General features: G+C 36.2%; 2 protein-coding genes and 1 pseudogene across 2 annotated transcripts; 2 read left to right on the forward strand and 1 right to left on the reverse strand.

Annotated features, from left to right (window-relative positions):
* The first annotated feature begins 4,070 nt into the window (after window positions 1-4,070).
* LOC116074849 (olfactory receptor 2B6-like) lies at window positions 4,071-5,148 on the forward strand. Its single transcript, XM_031347742.1, has one exon. The coding sequence runs from the start codon at window positions 4,154-4,156 to the stop codon at window positions 5,090-5,092; it is 939 nt and encodes a 312-aa protein (XP_031203602.1). The 5' UTR covers window positions 4,071-4,153; the 3' UTR covers window positions 5,093-5,148.
* A 5,120-nt stretch (window positions 5,149-10,268) lies between these two features.
* On the reverse strand, window positions 10,269-13,137 carry LOC116074464 (annotated as a pseudogene).
* A 6,391-nt stretch (window positions 13,138-19,528) lies between these two features.
* LOC116074845 (olfactory receptor 2B11-like) lies at window positions 19,529-20,654 on the forward strand. Its single transcript, XM_031347733.1, has one exon. It carries the CDS (start codon window positions 19,716-19,718, stop codon window positions 20,652-20,654), a length of 939 nt encoding a protein of 312 aa, XP_031203593.1. The 5' UTR covers window positions 19,529-19,715.
* The last annotated feature ends 2,011 nt before the right edge of the window (window positions 20,655-22,665 follow it).

Genomic DNA, 22,665 nt, shown 5'->3' on the forward strand with positions numbered 1-22,665 from the left:
GGACCATGAAATAGGTGGACAATGTAGAAGGTGAACTTCTCTTTGTATTTATTATTCAAAGTGCTTAATTTGCTTCTCAAATTAATGTACATTTGGATTATTAAAAGCTTGTCATGCATATTGAAATATTCCAAATGCCATGGGACTCATAATGTTGTGGCAAGGGCAGAGTGAGTATAGTCGTTTTTAGATACATTGATTATGCATGAATTCATGGAGACAGAATCCTAAAACTGTTGCATGGCCTATGTGAGCAAGTTCTATCAAGAGAGTGAAAGAATACACAGTATCTATTATTCAGTAAGTAGAAAACTGATTGCTTCCATATCATTGCATTTTAATTGTGATAAAATACTAAATATTTAGAATTTTTATTTACAGTGGGTATGAATTCATTGAACACTATTTGTATTATTCTTGTGGTTTTTATTACCCTTCATTCTTATAGTAGAGATAATTAAAGTCTTAAAATCTTATATGATATCCTTGAACAATTTAACATACAAAACAATCCTCATTTGAATTCCTCAGAATTACTGATTCAAACAAGCTCATCTTTAACTGTGTTCTTTTTAGGGGGTGTTCAGTATGTTGGGAAATGGAATCTATTTAATTTCAAATGCTTCTCACTGCAGCAAAGATTGTCTTCTAACGTCAGCACAGCAGGTAACTAACTGTGCCTGAGAAGCATGTCCTCAGAGAACTCTTTCCCAGGGAATTTTCTCTCTCTAGTTACAAAGGACAAGGGTAAATGAGTTTTCTGTGAAAACAATGCACAGGACTCTGGGGAATTGCAAAGAAACATGATGGCATAAACGCCATCTTGTTATTTTCTATTATTGTCTTCCTAAATAGAGCTTTCCCTCCTTTTGGCTTCTTTATAGGAACTAAAAACCTGAGCCTTCTGAAGCAAATCTTAAACTCTCACTTTCATACCAGAATCTCTCTGTCCTCTGAAAAGGAAAAACTCAAATATCTTCCTTTATAATTATTCTTAAAATCAAATAAAGGAGGGTCTATCAAAATAAGGTAAGTGAAAAGACTCCTGTTTGGCAGGCAGCCATTTCTAGAAAAGGTGGAGAATGTAGGCTACAATATCTAGTTAGTGCATAGGAAAGACTACTTCATTTCAAAAAGCCATTCATAAGTTTTGGCTGTGTCTATTTCAATGGCTTTAGGAACAACTAGACTTTAACTTTTAACTCATTTCTTTCCCAGTTTATCACTGAAACCAAACTTAGAAGCACTTAAGTTTTTGTAAACACTATTATTTCTCAGATGCTTATTACCCGGGTGAAGTGCTAATGTTTAGTCATTTGATCTTATAAAAACACATTTAAAGCAAGATTAATCTTGTTCATGTGTTTCATCTAAAGCTTTAGTCAATGATAAAAACATTTAATGAAGGGTGTTTAAAAATAAAGACAACTTTTTCTAACCTACAAAGCCAAAGCACTGTAAATATAAACAAAATGGTGTTTCTTACCAAACTGAATGTGAATATAACACGGTGGTATGAAAATGTGAGCAGACACACGGACAGCATGCCCAGACAAACAGCCTGCGTTTGATCAGTGATTTTACACACTAATTCTCTGTGAGTTGAAATTGTGTCACATCACTAAATAAGAAAATTAAAAGCCTCTCTCCTTTCTTCCATTCCAGTCCACCCACAAAATCTATTCTATTTCCCCTTCCCAGGGAGATTCGTGCACCCGCTGTAGACAGCTCTACTATCTAACTCTTTATCTAACTTCCTTGGATCTGTGGATTGTAAGTGTGATTATTCTTTACTTAATGGTTAATATCCACTTATAAGTGAGTACATATCAAGTTTGTCTTTTTGGGTCTGAGTTGCCTTACTTTGGATGATTTTTTTTTCCACCTCCATCCACTTTTTGTTGGACTTCTGACAGTAGGAGTGGGGTGTCTCTGACTCTTTAGCTACCTATGGGACCCTTTTTCTCCTACTGGGTGGCCTTGTTCAGCCTTGAGGTAAGGGTTTGTGCCTAGTTTTATTGCATCTTGTTCTCAATGGTCATTGATATCAGTGAAAGGCTTGCTCTTTTCTGACAAGAAGTAGAAGGAGTGGATATAGGGGTAAGAGGAAGTGTATATGTGAGGAATTGGGAGGAGGGAAGAAAGAGGAGGTTATATTTCTTAATATACATAAGTAAGATTTTCTTATTTGTGAACAAGTGCTAAAGGATTTTAAGAGTGGGAAAAGCTTGTTAGAGTGCTTATCACACACATATACACAAACACACACACACACACACAAAACTGACTAGGAAGTTGTTTGAAGAATTGGATCAGCAGTTAATAATATTGACTGCTCTTCTAGAGGAACTGGGTTCTATCCCCAGCATTCACATGGAGGCTCACAATCATCAGTAATTTCAGCTATGTATCCTTTGCCATTTTCTGGCCTCTGTGGGTACCAGATACACATGTGGTGCACAGGCATATATGGAAGCAAAACACCCATAGCAGTAAGATAAGGTTTAAAATTTATATTAAAAATAAGTTGTGGGAATTATTAATTTTCTAACATACAGAATTTTTTCTTTTTTGTTCTTTTAAATGTATGCATCTTACCTAATGTGTAGTTATAAAACACGATTCAATCATACCTTGGTCTGAGTAGTTCTTTTAGAACCTCACAAGGTGGCCCTGAGGTTTCAAGGAAGCAGAGACTGAGATCTGCTTCTTACTGCAAGAAAATAGTCTGCAATGAAGCTGCTGACTGGCTAGAGAAGTAGCTTAGATTTGGGCAATAGTATGTTATCTTAACGTCACATTTTAATACTCATTTTATGTCAGAGATGAGTTTGTATGAAATAGTCATAAATAAAATGTATATATAAATCTTTAAAGCCTTCAAATCATTGTTTTACTCTGTTGATTTTATTGTATCAGCATTTACTGTAGCTATGAAGTACTGGAATACATCCAGAAAATACAAAATTAGTAGTATTTGAATGTCACACTGTCTGAATTATGACATCTGTTGACAAAAGATACTTGGACATAAAATGTACTTACAATATTAATGTGAATAACAAAAAAATCAATATGTCTCTGATTGTTGACCCAATTTTTATAATAAAAGAGAGCACTGAACCCAATTGATAAATAAATACATCTAGAAAATGAATGAGTTAATAATACTTTATCACAAATTATTGAATATCAAACTTCCACTAAATAATTATACAATTAAGCACTACATGCTACAAAAGAACAACCACTGTAATTGAGGCTTAACTCATTTGGCTTATAAATAGAGGATTGTTGATAACCATACAATTATGAAGAAAAATGTCAACAGTGTTTTAACTACTTGCTCAATCTTAAGTACATAAAGGAGACTTGTATATATCTCAAATGTATTCATAATACATGTAGAAGTTTTGATAATTCAGCCAAGAATATAGAATTGGACCAGTCAATTTTCCATAATAAGATCTCAGAGCTCTTTCTTACAACCTCTCTGACTGATTCCTAGAAATATTTTGAAGATGTTTCAGTAATGCTTTTATTACTGCTCTTAAAATTAGTTCCTTGCCTTTATGTCACATATATAATTAGATATTTTGAAACTCCCTTTAAAATTTTGTATCACAAATAGAAGTTAAATCAACAGTTGCTACAATATTTGGGTGCATGGAGGATTACATTTGTGAAATGTGTGAGTCTATGTTTCTATTGTGTGGATGTGTCATGCATATAAAATCCAGAGTCTTATGTCAACTTTTTCTATACTGCATTTCTATTCTGTTTGGAGACTGTGCCTCCCAATAAACTTGGAGTTCATCAATTCAGACACATTAGCTGGTCAGCAAGCTCCCGAAAAATAACCAGGTTTTTTTTTTGTTTTGTTTTTTGTTTTTACTAGAGCTGGGATTATAGAAATGTGTATCCCTTGCCATCATTTTTACCTAAGTACTGAAGATAAAGCCCAGATCCTCTTGTTTTGGCACAAAGCTTTATATGCACCAAGGTGTCTCCTAACCATCACTCATGACATTTCAAATGTGGAATACTAATCCTGGTTTCCATAGTCATAAGCAACTAACCATGAGGCTTTCCTATTCCTATAATACTAACATTCTTGATACTTCTTTACCATAGTTGAATCAGATTGCAGAGAATGACATTGATCAATAAAAGTCACCCAGAAGAGTTTATTCTACTTGGTTTTGCAGACTGTCCTTGGCTGGAACTTCCTCTCTTTATTATTCTTCTGGTAACATACCCCACAGCCATGATTGGAAACATTGCCATCATTCTGGTATCTACATTAAACCCCTGTCTCCACAGCCCCATGTATTTCTTCCTCACCAACCTCTCCTTTCTGGACATGTGCTACACCACAAGCATTGTACCTCAGATGTTAATTAACCTTTGGGGCTCCACGAAGACCATCAGCTATATGAGGTGTGCAGTTCAGCTTTATTTCTTCCACATAATGGGGGGTACAGAGTGTGTCCTCCTGGCTCTTATGTCCTTTGACCGATATGTGGCCATCTGCAAACCACTGCACTACACCCTCATAATGAATCAGCGCAACTGTCTCCTGTTAGTGTCCACTGTGTGGCTGACTGGAATTTCCTATGCTGTCTCAGAGGCCACTGTGACATTGCAATTGCCTCTATGTGGCCACAATAAAATGGATCACTTGGTGTGTGAGATTCCAATTCTAATAAAAACTGCTTGTGGTGAAAAAGAAACAAATGAGCTTGCTCTCTCTGTGGTTTGCATTTTTCTTTTAGCTGTTCCTCTGTGTTTAATTCTTGCCTCTTATGCTAGTATTGGACATGCTGTTTTTAAAATCAAATCATCAGAGGGAAGGAAAAAGGCATTTGGGACATGTTCCTCTCATCTCATTGTAGTTCTCCTGTTCTATGGTCCAGCCATTAGCATGTATCTTCAGCCTCCCTCCTCTATTACAAAAGATCAACCTAAGTTTATGGCTCTCTTCTATGGAGTAGTAACTCCTACTCTGAACCCCTTCATCTATACTTTGAGGAATAAGGATGTAAAAGGGGCATTAGGTAACCTATTCAGGAACATTTTTATATCAAAGTGAATGCTTGTAGACATTATATAAAATAGTTAATAAATTAGAGGCTTTCCCTTTAATTCACTCCCTGTACAAAACTCATCTTTCTTTTTAAAAATATATTCTTATAAAACATGTCTTGTTATTTGTGTTTCTCCTAATCATGCTGGCATTGGTTAATCTTGGGTAGTATTAAACAATATGTATGCTCTGCTTAGAAAAAATGTAAAAATCCATGCTGTTGGTACATTTACAAATAGTTACTTTAATAAGTGCTAAAACAATCATTTGGTTTATAATACAATTATGTTGTTTTAAGCTAATTGTCATGAAAATTACATAATAAACATTCATTATTATTTTTAAATTTGTTACTTGTGAAATAAATCCTTACATTTTTCCAATTCTTGTGGGAAGGCTGACTGTCCACTGTTAAGTGGGAACTACTTTTAATAAACTATTCTGTTGGTTTATAGACTTTACTTATGTGGATTTTTTAAAAATGCCCTGTTAATTTTTCTTAAACATAACTGTGCATGTATTCTATATGAAGAACTGAGGAACTTATCATTGAATACCAAAAAGAGTATGACAAAAGATGAAAACATTATTTTCTTTTTTTTTTTTAGATATTTTCTTTATTTACATGTAAATTTCATTATTTTCTTAAACTTTTATTTTAAATATTTTGATCAGTTAAATAGCAAAAAAGTAATATATAATGACAACCTGGAAGGATAAAGAAGGAGAGTGTGAGGGGAGACAAGAATAGGAAACTTCCTGGAACCTATGAGGGCTACCTTAGCAAAGACTCCTAATAGTGGAAGATAAGGAGTCTGAACTAGCCATCTTTTTAAAGTAGGCAAGGCTTTTCAGTGGACAAGGATAGCAACACAGTCCCAAAATCCTTAATCCACATCCAGTATTTCCTGCAAGATGTACTGGGGCAATGGTGGTTCTGAGCTGGTGGGAATGGCCAATTAATGACTGGTCTAACTTGATGCCTACGTCATGTGAGGTAGCCCATTCCTAACACTGCCTCCTTGTCCGGGAGATGGAAGTGAGATGGCCTACAGACCTAGCATTGAGACAAACACAATTGACCAAGAAATTCGGATATTCTGCTACACTCATAGATTGATGGTAGGTCAGGTTTTCTCTGGTAGCTAATGAAAGCAGATGCAGAGACCCACAGCCAAACATTAGTTAGAGCTCAGAAAACCCTTCAGAAGAGGGGTACAAAGTATTTTAGCTTCCAGAGGGATCAAGGACATCCCAAGACAACAGCCCACAGAATGACCCAAGCAGGGCTTGTATAGGCTCACAGAAGTGGCAGTTGTGGAGCCTGCATGGCTCTGCATGAGTCTTGGCTAGGATCTTTTTCAGTTTGAGATGTCTTAAAATAAAAATAAGGAGCTAACGATTTGTCTCAGTGATTAAGAGTGCTTCCTATTCTTCCAAGGATTTGAGTTTAGTTTTTAGCAACCATGTTATCCTGTAATTCCAGCCTCGGGGAATCCAACATTCTCTTCTAGCACCTGCAGGCACCTGTACACATATGGAATACACTCATACAGATGCGTTAACACGAATGAAAATAAGTACTTGAAGCTTTATAGTAAATAAAAAGAGACCTGTGGAGTAATTCAAGTTGTTATTTAATTTGCAAGATGCTCATGTTTCAACTCCCAGTACAATGAGGAGTAAATTGGTACTGTGGAAATGTACAAAAAATTATTGAAGTGGAAAATTCTGGTTTCTCTGGAGACTCAGTTGTGCCATGTGATGTTTTTCTGGAAATGGTCTTATTAGCAGATGGTTTTGTTGAAGCAGACACATAGGGGGATGGTTTCCTGGGAACAGACATGTGGTATTTTTCTGGAGGCTGCATGGAAAAGGGACATGTGATCTTTTGCTAGAGTGGACACTTGAGAGAACATGTCATTGGAAAGGGTATAAATATAACCTAACAGCAAGTGGATAACGCTCTGTGGTATTGGTTTTCCTTGCCAGTCTTTGGAGGTCTTCATTGGGCTTTGCTGATGCTGGTCTTTGTTGAGAACTCTGTAGTATTGGTTTGCCTTGACACTATTTTTTTGTCATGATGTTTTAAACAGAAAAGTACCAAAGAACTTATGGTGATATAAAAGTGGCTTCTTGCCACTTTTATGGACTCTGGTCAATTGGCAGAAACTCATAGTTTCTTCTGGATCAAACAGCTATTGCTGATTTGTGAACGGTGTTTGTAAGTGGATCAAGCAACTGCTGCAGAATCATGTGAACTAAACTGATTTTCTGATTACATATATTATATTTGCCCTGAAGAATTATTTCCACTCAGGGGCACAACTTCCATTGCCCTATTAACCTTTCCTTTCCACTACTTCTGGTGGGTGTTAGGCTAGAAGAGAGATTAGAAACATTTACATAAAATTATTAAAGTAGATTTTGAAAACTATAAGTTTACACATTGCTTGATGTTTTATTTTGTAAGTATTGTGGTTCTTTCTCACACATTCTATTATACTTCTCAGGAAAATGTCTATTAAACTAATTTAGTGCTGCTAGCTAGTCTAGGTTGGAGTGAGTTGAAGTGGGACCCAGCATCAGACATAATTTTAAAGATTGATAGTCTCTAGACATCTAGCTCTCTATACTAAATGCTTACTGATACCTTCTAAAAAATCCTAAAAACAACTTTCTGCTTATTTTATTCTATTGTTAAAAACTGCTGACTTCGCTGGGTGGTGTTAGTGCACGCCTTTAATCCTAGCGCTTGGGATGCAGAGGCAGGTGGATTTCCGAGTTTGAGGCCAACCTGGTCTACAGAGTGAGAACCAGGACAGCCAGGACAACACAGAGAAACCCTGTCTTGAAAAACAAAAAACAAACAAAGAAAACCAAACAAACAAAAACAAAACAAAACAAAACAAAAAACAAAAAACCCAAAAACTGCTGGCTTCTCTCCTAAAGAAATGTTCAAGATCCTTAGTCATCAGAGAAATGCAAATCAAAACAACCCTGAGATTCCACTTCACACCATTCAGAATGGCTAAAATCAAAAGCTCAGGTGACAGCAGATGCTGGTGAGGTTGTGGAGAAAGAAGAACACTCCTTCATTGCTGATGGAATTGCAAGTTGGTACAACCACTCTGAAAATCAGTTTGTCAGTTCCTCAGGAAATGGAACACAGTACTACCAGAAGACCCAGCTATACCACTCCTGGGCATAAACTCAGAAGATGCTCCAACATGTAATAAAGACGCATGCTCCACCATGTTCATAGCAGTCATATTTATAATAGCCAGAAACTGGAAACAACCCAGATGTCTCTCAACAGGAATTGATACAGAAAATGTGGTACATCTACACAATGGAGTACTACTCAGTTATTAAAAACAATGAATTTATGAAATTCTTAGGGAAATGGATGGATCTGGAGAATATCATCCTGAGTGTGGTAACCCAATCACAAAAGGACACACATGGTATGCAATATCTGATAAGTGGACATTAGCCCAGAAACTAGGAATATCCTAGATACAATCCACAAACCACAAGAAACTCAAGAAGAATCAAGACCAAATTGTGGATACTCATGCCTTCTTAGAAGGGGGAAGAAAATACCTACAGAAGGACTTGCAGAGACAAAGTATGGAGCAGAGACTGAAGGAAGGACAATTCAGAGACTGCCCCAACTGATAATCCTTTGCATATTCAATCATCAAACCCAGACACTATTGTGGATGCGAGCAAGTGCTGGTTGTCAGGAGCCTGATATAACTGTCTCCTGAGAGGCTCTGACAGTACCTGACTAATACAGAAATAGAGTCTCATAGCCATCCATTGGGTTGAGCACAGGGTCCCCAATGAAGGAGCTAGAGAAAGGACCCAAGGACCTGAAGGGGTTTACAGACCCATAGGAAGAACTACAATATGAACTAACTAGTATCCTCAAAGCTCCCAGGGACTAAATCACTAACCAAAGAGTACACATGGTGGGACTCATGGCTCTAGCTGCATATGTGGCAGAGGATGGCCTAGTAGGTCATCTATGCCCCAATGTAGTGGAATGCCAGGGCCAGGAAGCTGGAAAAGGTGGGTTGGTGAGCTTGGGGAAGAATGAGGGAAAAGGGTTTTTTTTTTGTTTCCAGAGCATAAAACAGGAAGGAGGGTATCATTTGAAATATAAATAAAGAAAATACCTAATAGACATATAGGCATATAAAATACTTTATACAGGCAAATATGCACATTCATAGACCCACACTCTGTTCAGATCTTACCATCTATCACACAATCAACTTCATAAGTATTAGTGAATGAGTTCATATATACACATACCTAGACACATTCATATAGACAGACATGACTTTTTGGGGTTGTATGTATGTATATGGGCAAGAGCTGCTCAAAGTTTACATGGTATGGAAGCTGCAGAGGGATGTTGACTTTAAGTTCAAAGCAGTGTCTCAGTATATTTGTTAAAAGTTCAAAGTAACCATTCTTTCATAGCATTGCCTTATCATAATACACACTAATGACTTTATCCTTGGACTTAAATGTTTTCCTTTAAGAATTTGCCCAGTCTATTTCTCTTTTTGGTGTAATTATGCAAGTCCATTGTATTTCTTACTATGTAGCCTTTACTTACTACGAGAGTGGGTTCATACTACTCTTGATTCTAAATTTAATCCATCTTTCTAGCAACTAAGATAATCTAAAAAACTTTCTTCATTAAATTATTTAAATCAAATTAGGAATTCTATAGAATCATTATCATTCCAAGTATCATTCCAAGAAATAATATCTTCATAGGTTTGCAGAAATCTGTTCAAACTAGTGGGTCAATACCTAGTGATTATTATATATTTAATAATAACAGAAAAGGCATATTAGTACCAGGAGTCTTTCCTCAATTGTCATCTCCTTGGCTGTGCCTAAAGAAGCAAATCTTCAACTAGATGGCTCCTGGCAATTTAACAACTAAACTGTTCCTCAAACAGCACATTGAAGAAATCAGTGATCTCATCAATGACTGATGAATAAAACTAACATCACACCTCAAACAAAATGAAGCTATTCTTGACTTTGGGGAGACCTATCTCAAGGTTTTGGAGCTAAGATTATTCTGTCTTATTAAGTCAGGAAAGAGAAACTCAAAGGCCAGCATCTTTAGTTATCTGTGGGATCTCTAAGTCCTCTATCCCAATCTTATCACTGCTCCTTTTACCTCCTTGTTCTTGAGTGTACAAATGAAAGGGTTAAGAGTTGGAGTTATTACAGTGTAGAAAAGGGTGAGAAACTTTCCCAGTTCATGAGCATATGAGTCTTAGATTGAAGATAGACACCTGTGACAGTACCATAGAAGAGGAAGACAAGAAGAAGGTGAGAAGTACAGGTGCCAAATGCTTTTTATCTGCCCTCACGTGACTTTATCTTCAGCACAGACTTGAAAATAGCACTATGGAAGGAAAGGATGATGACCAAGGGTAACACTAAGAGGATAATACTGGCTATAGACATCTGTACTTCATTGTAGGTAGTGTCTGCACTGGAGAGCTGAATCAGGGCTGGAATTTCACACACAATGTTATCTACTACCCGCTGAGAGCAAAAGGGCAACCTGAGGGTAGCAATAAATTGAATCAGAGACTGAATCAGGCCAGGACTCCAAGAAAGGGCAGACAGGTGCAGACAGACTTTGAGGTGCATGACAGTAGTGTATTGTAGAAGTGCTACACAGAGGTACATAGACAGTGCAAATAGAAGGACACATTCAGTGTGGCCAAGCCACAGGAAGTTGTAAAGGTGACTGGCACAAATATGATAGGTGATAGTTTGTTTTTTTTTTTTTGGACTTCCCAAATTAACCAACATGTGAGGAACACAACTCCTGGTGAAGCAAATATCTGATAAGGAACGAGAGGCCCTTGGCCCTGTGAAGGTTCTATGCTCCAGTGTACGGGAATGCCAGGGCCAATAAGTGGGAGAGGGTGGGGTGGCAAGCATGGGGAGGGGGGAGGCAACAGGGGTTTGTTCTTGTTTTTGTTTGTTTGTTTGTGTGCTTGTTTACTTGTTTTTTGGAGGGGAAACTGGGAAAGGAAAAATCATATGACATGTAAATAAAGAAAATATCTAATAAAAAATAACATACAAAAAAAGAAAGGAAGAATTACATAGAAATCTGCAGTTTGGGGTACATCAAGGAAAAGAAAATTATGACATATTTCCAGCAAAAAGTAGAACAATAAAAGATTAAATTACCCCCCAAAAGTCCCTTCTCCAAATACAGCCTGTTACAGAAGCCTCAGAGAATGAAAACTCCAGGGGTGTCATTAGAAACTCTGTCTGTGTTTTCTCAGCCATTAGGATCTTCAGGATATGATACAAAGGTGGGTGCTCAAAACCCAGTGAAGGTCCTAGCAGGCAGGAAGTAAGGCTGTGTAACTTGTTTGATTCTTTTGTACTTAAGATGATAGCCTGGCTGCAGTGGTGGCACACACCTTTAATCCCAGCACTTGGGAGGCAGAGGCAGGTGGATTTCTGAGTTTGAGGCCATCCTGGTCTACAGAGTGAGTTCCAGGACAGCCAAGGCTGCACAGAGAAACCCTGTCTCGAAAAACAAAAACAACAACAACAACAACAAAACCAACAACAACAAGACAAAAAGATGATAGCCTATAATGTTTCTGAAGTAGTTTAATATTTGATATCTGTCATCCATTCTTTTCTTCTTTTTCTCTTTGATGTTATGTATATTTGTAGATCTTCAAGGCAAACTGTTAAATACACTTACTTTTTAGTAAAACCACTTTGTAAAATATTAAATATGCTGAGTATTTGTTATTTAAGATTTAGCATTTACTACTCTTACAAATATTCAGACTACACAATGATGATTATTTTTTTACTTTTTCCTGCTCTATTTCTTTCTGTGCCCTGAATTCATGTGGCTATTGTATTCTGGTTTCTATCCCTGTTCAGTATTTTTCATTTTTCTTCTATAACACTTCTCTTCACAACTTTTTTCCTTCCTCCTTTTAACTTTATCTTTCTATCTCTGAGTTTTATTCATCACTTAGTCATTTTTATGATGTACAATCTTGTGGGTGGATTTAATAGTTTTCCTCTTATTTCTACTATTGCTTTAGAGCAAAAAAAGAAAGCCCAGAAGGTAAATGCTCCACAGCAATGCTGGATCCAATTTTAATATATTTCAGAAAAATATCATTAAAATTGTGATACCATAAGATCTACATGGAATGAAATGGTATTAGTTGTTTAAATTACCTTGGCAGAATATTAAATTGAATGCCAGAAAGATCATGTACAAACATAGTACCTATCACTTTATCACAACCTCTGTGATATCCCAAAAGGCACAGCCTTTGTTAAAAGAATGAAGAAGGATGGCATGGTGGTACATCAATTTAATTTAGTCTTAGTGACACTGAGGTAAAATATGATGAATTCAATGTAATCCTGAAGATATCTGAAATAATAGCCAAATGATTTAAGTAATTTAACAACATAGAAAGGAGGGAAATTTAATTCTGATTCTTTGTTGATGAAAACACTGTTAATACAATCTGAAGAAATTTGTTTACCAGATGTTGCTGTAGACAATTAATCTGCTCTAATCTCCCCAGCAACAGCTGAGGCAAAAATTCCTTGCTACTCAGCCCAGTGTGCTAGATTCCCAAATGAAACACACACACACACACACACACACACACACACACACACACACAGCCTTATATCTAAATATTCCTTAAATAGCTCAAAGTCTGAGCCACTCCCAAACTTCCAGATTGTTAAGGCCTCCCCTGTGATACTCCTTTATTACCACTTACTAAAATCTGTATTCATTCTATCTTTGCCGCCCTAGACCCAGTGCAGGCGTGGGATCTGGGGCTGCTCCTCCCTAACTCTTACATTATTGGTACTCTGTCTTCTGCAGCTCTCAAGCCTACATCTTACTCCTTTCGCAGCATGGTGATTCTGCTTCTTCTCTTGGTCCCCTTACCCTCCAATCTTATAGTTCTGCCTCTGTCTCCCTGTCCAGCCATTGTCTTCCAGCAACTTTATTTACTAGTCATAACCAACTGGGGGCAGGGACCCTCAGCATCTTGCATGTGGGACTCGTGTAATTTTGGGAATACAATTAACATAATATAAGCATTAAATCAAATCTACAACAACCAGATAAATATTTATAACCAACACAATAATGTATTTTGTGTTAAGATGTAAACCACATTAGACATTGTGTATGAGAAAGTATGATTATAAATATTAAGCTAATAAATTTTCTAAGCAATATGTGTGAGGATTGCTCTGAGTATTTTGGCATGTTTAAGCAGTAAAATATTAACTAAGTATCCAATTGTATTCAAATGTTCTGATTTCATAACTTATTTTAAAACTGAATCAGTATATTAAAATTCTATACTATTCTTTATAGCAAGAAGTGGACTATGCCTCATAATTTGATTCATATGAACACACATATGTCCACACATACAGAATGAAAACAAATTGGTCAAGTAACATGTAACAATTGATTGAAGGCTGGATTACAACTCACAGTCCAAATGTACTAACTATAATGTGTGGATATGTGGCCTTTTCTATTTAGCCTTTGTAATAAATTAATGTTTGTCTTGTTTCTCAAATTTTAGTATATTTTAAGAGATCATATTTACTCAATGATATACTTTTTACATAATGAACTTTAATTTGGTTCTGGGAACATGGCTTGTCGGGGAAGAGTCCTTGCTGTAAAAGCATGAGGACCTGCGTTGAATCTGAATCATCCATATAAAAATTGGGTGTGGTTTCCTAGACTTGAAATTTCAGTGCCATAAGTCAGATGACAACAGGAGGATTGGGGGTAGGGGAAGATTGATGGTATTAAAACCTTTTTGTGTATAAGTATGTATGGCAGGGTGCGATGTGGTAATGAACCCCAGGTTCATTAGAAAAAACCTGTATCAAGGTAAAAAGGCACTAATGGCCACTACTGTTATTCACAAGCATTTTTACAGACTCGAACTCATACCTGCACACATATATGTACACATATGCAACATACACAGAAGAAATGCAAGAAGGGTGAAAGGGGAGGATGGAGGGAGGGAGTAAAGGAGAGAGAGAGGACACAAAGACTCAGACTGAAGAAACAAAGAGAAGTGTGTGCAATCCAATGTATTCTGGAGAAATGCGAATAACTATAGTAGCTTGTAGAAAGTAATGCATGGGTATAACCACTACTACAGGATCTGTGAACATGTGCCACCAGGGTGCTTGGGCAGCCCTCCAAACCAGCTGACATTTCACTTCCTACTCTTCCACCATCTATGCTCAACAAGAATCAATCAAGATCATGCTTGTTCTGGAATTAACGTTGAGGGGTACAGATACGGTAAAAATTCAAGTGGATTGGGGTGCTAGAGGAAAGGAGCATAGAACACCCAACACATGTGCAGTGAAAAAGTGGTCACTAAGATATCAATAAATTCCTTCAAAGGAAGAACCATGAAATAGGTGGACAAAATAGATCAGTTTCTCCTTGTACCTGTTATTCAAAGTGTTTAATTTATTTCTCAAATTAATGTATATTTGGACTAATTATTAAAAGATTGTCATGCATATTGAAATATTCCAAATGCCACAGGACACACAATGTGCTGAGGACAGAGTGAGTACAGTCATTGAGGTTAGATACATTGAATATGCATGAACTCATGGAGGTAGAATCCTAAAACTTTTGCATGGCCTATGTTAGCAAGTGATAATAAGAGAATGGAAAAATACACTGTATGTATTATTCAGTAAGTAACAAGCAGATTATTTTCTTATCATTGCTTTTAAATTATGATAAAATACTAAATACTTAGAAGTTTTCTAGGTATTGGTAGATTATTTACTGTGGGTATGAATTCATTGCATATTCTTTTTGTTATTCTCATGGTTTTAATTACCCTTCTTTCTTATACTAGAGATAATTAAAATCTTATATGATATTCTTGAAGAGGGTAACATACAAAACAATTCTCATTTAAATTCCTCAGGATAACTGATTCAAACAAGCTCATCTTTAACTGTGTTCTTTTTAGTGGGTACATTGGGAAATGGAATCAATTTATTTCAAATACTTTCCTCTGCAGCAAAGATTGTCTTCTATCCTCAGCACAGCAGGTAACTAACTGTGCATGGGAAGGAACTCCTCAGAGAACTCTTTCCCAAGGAACTTTGTTAGTCACAGAGGACAAGAGTAAATGAGTTGTCTGTGAAAACAATGCACAGGACTCTGGGGAAAGGCAAAGAAACATGATGACATAAAAGCCTTCTTGATATTCTCTATTATTATTTCCCTAACTTGAGCTTCTCCTACTTTTGGCTTCTTGGTATGAATTAAAAATCTAAGAGTTCTGAAGCAAATCTTAAACTATCACCTTCATACTAGAATCTCTCTGTCCTGTGAAAAGGAAAAAACTGAAATATCTTCCCTTATAACTACTTTTTAATCAATTAAAGGGGGTTTATCAAAATAAGGTAAGTGACAAGACACCTGTACTGAAAGTTCTAGGAAATCTGAAAAGTGGAGGTTGCAGTGTTTAATTAGTGCACAGGAAAGACAGCTTCATTTCAAAAAGCCTTTCATAAACTTTGGCTATATCTACTTCAGTGGCTTTATAAAGAAATAGACTTTAAGTTTTAACTCATTTTTTTCTCATTCTATCACTGAAACCAAAAGAAGTATGTAAGTTTCTATAAGCAATATATTTCTCATATGTTGATTACATGGGTGAAGTATTAATGTTTAGTCATTTGATCGTATAAAAACATATTTAAAATAAGATTAGTCTTGTTTTTATGTGTTTCATCTAACACTTTTTGTGTATGGTAAAAATATTATTTAATGAAGGCTGTTTAAAAATAAAGACAGCTTTTTACAACCTACAAAGGCCAAAATACTGTAAATATAAACAAAATGGTGTATCTTATCAAACAGAATGTGAATATAGTATGTTGATATGAAAATACAAGTTGACATATGGAGAGCATGTCAACAGAAACTCAGCCTGCTTTTGATCAGTGATTTTAAACACTCCTGGATGGATATATCCCTGTGAGTTGAAATTGTGTTACATCACTGAATAAGAAAATTAAAGCTTCTCTCCTTTCTCCCATTCCAGTCAACCTACAAAATCTATTCCATTTCCCATTCCCAGGGAATATCATGCATCCCCTTAGACCACTCCTCTTTATCTAACTACGCTGGATCTGTGGATTATTAGTGTTACTATTCTTTACTTAACAGTCATTATCCAGTTATAGTTGAGTAGATATCATGTCTACTCAACTTCTGGGTCTTCTGGGTCTTGCTTGCCTTGCTTGACTGATTTTTTTTTCCACCTCCATCCATTTTTGGTTGGAGTCCTAAGAGTGGGAGTGGGGTATCTCTGACTCTTTGCCTCCCTGTAGGACTCCTTATTCCCTACTGGATTGCTTTATGTAGTCTTGATATGAGGGTTTGTGCCTAGCCTTATATCACCTCGTTATGCAGTTGCCATTAATATTACCAGAAGGCTTGCTTTTTCTGATGGAAAGCAGGAACAGTGGATATGGGGGTAAAGGGAACTGTGTGTGTGTGTGTGTGTGTGTGTGTGTGTGTAACTGGAAGGAGGGAAGGAAGAAAAAGTTACGTATCTTAAAATACAGAAATAAGATTCTCCTATTTGGGAACAAGTGCTAAAGTATTTCAAAGGTGAGAAATGCTTGTTAGAGTGCTTATCACATAAAACTTATTAAGAAGTTTTTGAGGGATTGGATAGATGGCACAGTAGTTAATAATATTGACGAGTCCTCTAGAGGAACTGGATTCTATCCCCAGCACTCACATGGAGGCTCAAAATCATCATTAATTTCAGTTCTATGCATCCTTTGCCATTTTTTGGCCTCTGTTGGTGCCAGACACATATGTGGTAGGTACATAGGTGTATGTGGAAACAAAACATCCAAACCAGAAAGATAATGTCTAAATATTAGGTTAAAAATAAGTTGTTGGAATTATTACTTTTCTAGCATATAGAATTTTGTTTTCTGGTTTTATTTAAATTTATTCATCTTACCTAGAAAAGAGTGTAGTCATAGAACATGATTTATATTGTCAAGAGCCATAATAGGACAAGCTAATAAATAGCAGATGATCATACTGAAATGCCTGCTTTGGATTATTATATAATCTGTGACAGGTGCGCCCTCATTAAGTAAGGCTGTGAGGGACTCATTTTAGGAAAGATTCCTGCTATTAATATGCTTTTCCTGTTATTATTAAACATATAGAACAACCACTAAGTAGTAGCACACCCCTTTGTAGCATATCTCTGCAGATCCATGAACATGTACTGTCTTACAGTGATGCTATATAGATAAATAGATGACTTAGGAGTATATGGTGATCCTATAAGAATTCCTAAAATTATATCTGTGATCATTAAGCTCTTTTTTTCACTGTTATGAACTTCTACTTCAATTTATGATTTTGATTTTTTGTGTGAACTTGTGATGAACTTTGTAACATGTGATCATGTTTTCTGAAAGATGTATGAGTACTAGGACAAAGAGATGAAAAAGAGCTAGATCGAGTAGAATCTTTTCCCTTTCCCCCTTAGGATATTTTCAAATTTCCCCTTAGATAGCTTTCATAGGAAACTTTTTACAACTTAGTAATAAATTCTATAATCACTTCTCTATGTGTCTTCTTTTCCTGAGACTTCTGACTAGCAGGTTGAAAGTTAGAGTCCAGCAATTCCTACTGAGATAGAACAAAGGCTATTTACTTAATCCTTTGTGGCTTGAGGAAGAGGTGCTAAGTGCCAGAAATCAGTTTCTAGCCTCAGAGGATCACAGAAAGTAGGTCAGCTACAATAGCATAGTAACTTAGACTTAGATAAGTAAACTATTTATTATACAGCAACCCTAAATATCTCCTAAGACTAAGTCTTACCCCAGAAAGTGTAAGACTGAAGTCTTACCCCCGCCTATGCTCTTCTCCCTCCGCTGCCTCAAGAAGAACCGACAAGGAAGAAGAAACACCCCACTGGGGCTGGCTCCTGGCATCATATGTTAGTCTGAGTGACTCTTTTGAAACCTTACAAGATGGCCCTGAGGTTTCAATTAACCAAAAATGGAGATCTGCTTCTTACTGCAAGAAAATAGTCAGCAATGAAGCTGCTGATTGGCTAGAGAAGTAGCTCAGATTTGGGCAATGGTATGTTATCTTAACATCACATTTGAATATTCATTTTATGTCAGAGATGAGTTTATATGAAACACTCAAAAATAAAATGTATACATAAACCTTTATAGCTTTCAAAACATTGTTTTACTCTGCTGATTTTATTGTATCAGCATTTACCGTAGTTATGAAGTACTGGCATACATCCAGGAAATACAAAATTAATGGGATTTGAATGTCACACTGTCTGAATTATGATATCTGCTGACAAAAGATACTTGGACATAAAATATACTTACAGTATCAATGTGAATAACAAAAAAAATCAATGTCTCTTGACACAATTTTTATAGTAAAAGAGAGCATTGAACTCAGTTGACAAATAAATACATCTAGAAGATAAATAAGTAAATAATAATTTATCACAAATTAGTGAATGTCAAAACTTCCCCTAAATAGTTATACAATAAAGCACATACATTACACAAAAGAACAACACTGTAATTGAGGCTTAACCCATTTGCTTTATAAATAGGGAATTTTTTATAACTGTACTAATATGAAGAAAAATGTCAACAGTGATTTTACTATTTGCTCAATCTCAAGTACATTAGGGAGGTTTTTATATATCTCAAATGTATTCATTGGACATGCAGAAGATTTGATAATTAAGCCCAGAATATAGAAATGGACCACTTTACCATACTAAGATCTCAGAGCTCTTTCTTCCAACTTCTCTGACTGGTTCCTGGAAATGTTTCTATGATGTTTCAGTAATGTTTTCATCACTGCTCTTAAAAGTATCTCCTAAACGTTATGCCGCATGTACAGTCAGATAATTCAAATTCCTTTCAAAGTTTGTATCAGAAGTAGAAAGAAGCTAAATCCCCAGTTATTATATTATTTCCTGTGCATGAAGTAATATGTTTGTGTATGAATGGATATGCATACATGTTTCTATTGTGTGGGTGTGTTGTGCATATAAAATCCAGAGTCTGGGCCAAATTATTTGTATATTTGATTTCTAATTTATGTTTGGAGACTGTGCCTTCCTCTAAACATGGAGCTCATCAATTCAGCTACACTAGCTCATCAGCAGGCTCCAGAAAAATAACCAGTTTTTTCTTAACTAGAGCTGAGATTGTAGAATTATAGATTATAGATTATTGTTGCCCTTGCAGTATTTTTACCTAATTACTAAATATAAAGCCCAGGTCCTCTTGCTTTGGCACAGAGCTCTATATAGGTTGAGGTGTCTCCTACCCATCTCCCATGACATCTCAAATGTGGAATGCAGCTCTGGTTTCTATACTTATACCCAATGAATCATGAGGCTTTGCTGTTCCTATAACTCTAACTTTCTTGATACTTCTTTACTATAGGTGAATCAAATTGTAGAGAATGACATTGATCAATAAAAGTCACCCAGAAGAGTTTATTCTACTTGGTTTTGCAGACCGCCCTTGGCTGGAACTTCCTCTCTTTATTATTCTTCTGGTAACATACCCCACAGCCATGATTGGAAACGTTGCCATCATTCTGGTATCCACATTCGACCCCCATCTCCACAGCCCCATGTATTTCTTCCTCACCAACCTCTCCTTTCTGGACATGTGCTACACCACAAGCATTGTGCCTCAGATGCTAACCAACCTTGGAGGCTCCACAAAGACCATCAGCTATATGAGGTGTGTAGTTCAGCTTTATTTCTTCCACATAATGGGGGGTACAGAGTGTGTCCTCCTGGCTCTTATGTCCTTTGACCGATATGTGGCCATCTGCAAACCACTGCACTACACCCTCATAATGAATCGGCGTAACTGTCTTCTGTTAGTGTCCACTGTGTGGCTGACTGGAATTTCCTATGCTGTCTCAGAGGCCACTGTGACACTGCAATTGCCTCTATGTGGCCACAATAAACTGGATCACTTGGTGTGTGAAATTCCAGTTCTGATAAAAACTGCTTGTGGTGAAAAAGAATCAAATGAGCTTGCTCTCTCTGTGGTTTGCATTTTTCTTTTAGCTGTTCCTCTGTGTTTAATTCTTGCCTCTTATGCTAGTATTGGACATGCTGTTTTTAAAATCAAATCATCAGAGGGAAGGAAAAAGGCATTTGGGACATGTTCCTCTCATCTCATTGTAGTTCTCCTGTTCTATGGTCCAGCCATTAGCATGTATCTTCAGCCTCCCTCCTCTATTACAAAAGACCAACCTAAGTTCATGGCTCTCTTCTATGGAGTAGTAACTCCTACACTGAACCCCTTCATCTACACTCTAAGAAATAAAGATGTAAAGGGGGCATTAGGTAATCTTTTCAGGAAAATTTTTATGTCAAAGTGAATGCTTGTAGATGCTATATAAAATAGTTAGTAAATTAGAGGTTCTTCGTATAACTCATTCCTTGTACAAAACTCATCTTTTTCTTCTTTTACATGTTCTTATAAAATTTGTCTTGTTACTTGTATTTCTTCTAATCATGCTAGGCAATGATCAATCTTGGATAGCTTAAACCAACATGGATGTTCTGCTTAGAAAAAAATGTTAAAATACTATGTATTTTTTACATTCAGAAATGGTTACTTTATTAAGTGCTAAAACAATCATTTAAATTATAATACAATTCATTGTTTCAAGCAAACTGCCATGAACACCATATAGTGAATATTCATCAATGGCTTTTTAATTTGTCACACTTGAAATAAATATTCAAGTCTTTCCAAGTCTTGTAGGAATATTAGCTATACACTTTAAACTGCTTTTAATAAACTCTTCTGTAAAATTATAAACCTTATATGTGTGGATTAGTTTAATGCCTTGTTAATTTTTCTTAAATATAAGTATGTATTTATGTATTCTATATGAGAAAATGAAGAATTTTCATTAAATATAAAAAGGATTATGATAAAGAGGAAAATATTGTTTTCTTAAACATTTATTTTAAATATCTTGATCAGTTAAATAACATACACACACACAAACACACACACACACATATATATAGGTATATATATACATATACATCTATCTATATATATAGATAGATGTATATGTATATATATGCTATTTACATTATGACAGCCTGGAAACATTTATATGTATATATTTATAGCTTAGATGAAATGTCTTTCAAGCTTGAAAGAGTTAGTAATTTATTATTTGGATTGAAATACAATTTGGTTATTTTATTCTACAATATGGGTTTTTATAAATATGTAAATTTTACATAAGGATGTTTCCAAAATATATATAGCTATTAGTTGAAATGTCTAAGACAATTATGGAATTAACACTGAGAATTTATATTTTATCATGATCTGCTTCATTATAACAAATTGATGACTTATAAATTATGTGGGACTAGATTAACTTATGAATAATTAAATAAGGTACATAGTAAAGAGCTAAACATTAGAGAAAAATGCAAGACATGGCATTTTCCTTGACCTATATGATTAAATTCATCACCAATCTTCAAGGATTACCCATAAAGGCTTTGGATCAGAATAAGCTGCTATATTTAGTACCTTTCTGCCAGGTCCTTTCCTGATAATTGATATAGTTTTACTCTAGCTTTTATGATTAAATCAGAAACTTTTTTCTATGTGACTCTTTAAAATTTTTATTTTGAGAAAATCCTTTTGATAATACTATCTTTCTTTCCAGTAAGAGAATGAGTTAAAAAAAAAAACACCAGCCCAGTGACTGGGGTTACTTCCAGTCTGTCTGAGCTGGGGTCCAGAGCAGACCATGGGCTAAAGCTCTGCAGCCAGTCCCACAACACCCAGAGGAAGCTCCACTCACAGGCATTCTGACACACCCAGGATCAGAGATGAGGAGGAACCAACATCTGACCCAACACTGGGAGTAACTGGGACTAGCAGGACCAGGCACACAGGAACTCTGCCACCCATTGACTCGGGTTCCTTCCGGTCTGTCTGGGTTAGTGTTCTGAGCAGACCTTGGGCACAAGCTCTGCAGCCAGTCCCACAACACACAAAAAAAGCCCCACTCCCAGGTGATCTAAGAAGCGCAGGATCATAGGATCCCAGAATCACAGAATCACAGAGACAGCTTGACTCTGAGGAGTTCTGACACAACCAGGATCACAGGAAGGACAGGCTCCAGTCAGATTTAGCAAGGGCAGGTAGCACTAGAATTAACCAGATGGCAGGGGGCAAGCATAAGAAAATAAACAACACAAACCAAGGTCACTTGCCATCATCAGAACCCAATTCTCCCACCATAGCAAGTCCTGGCCACACCATCACACCGGAAAAGCAAGGTTCATATCTAAAATCACTTATCATGATGATGATACAGGACCTTAAGAAAGACATAAATAGCACCCTCA

This window comes from Mastomys coucha, unplaced genomic scaffold, assembly GCF_008632895.1.
Source record: "Mastomys coucha isolate ucsf_1 unplaced genomic scaffold, UCSF_Mcou_1 pScaffold3, whole genome shotgun sequence".
NCBI lineage: Eukaryota > Metazoa > Chordata > Mammalia > Rodentia > Muridae > Mastomys > Mastomys coucha.

What these genes read in the sequence shown, in the direction of transcription:
- LOC116074845 (XM_031347733.1), top strand. Translation starts at nt 19,716, where the DNA reads ATGACATTGATCAATAAAAGTCACCCAGAAGAGTTTATTCTACTTGGT.
- LOC116074849 (XM_031347742.1), top strand. Translation starts at nt 4,154, where the DNA reads ATGACATTGATCAATAAAAGTCACCCAGAAGAGTTTATTCTACTTGGT.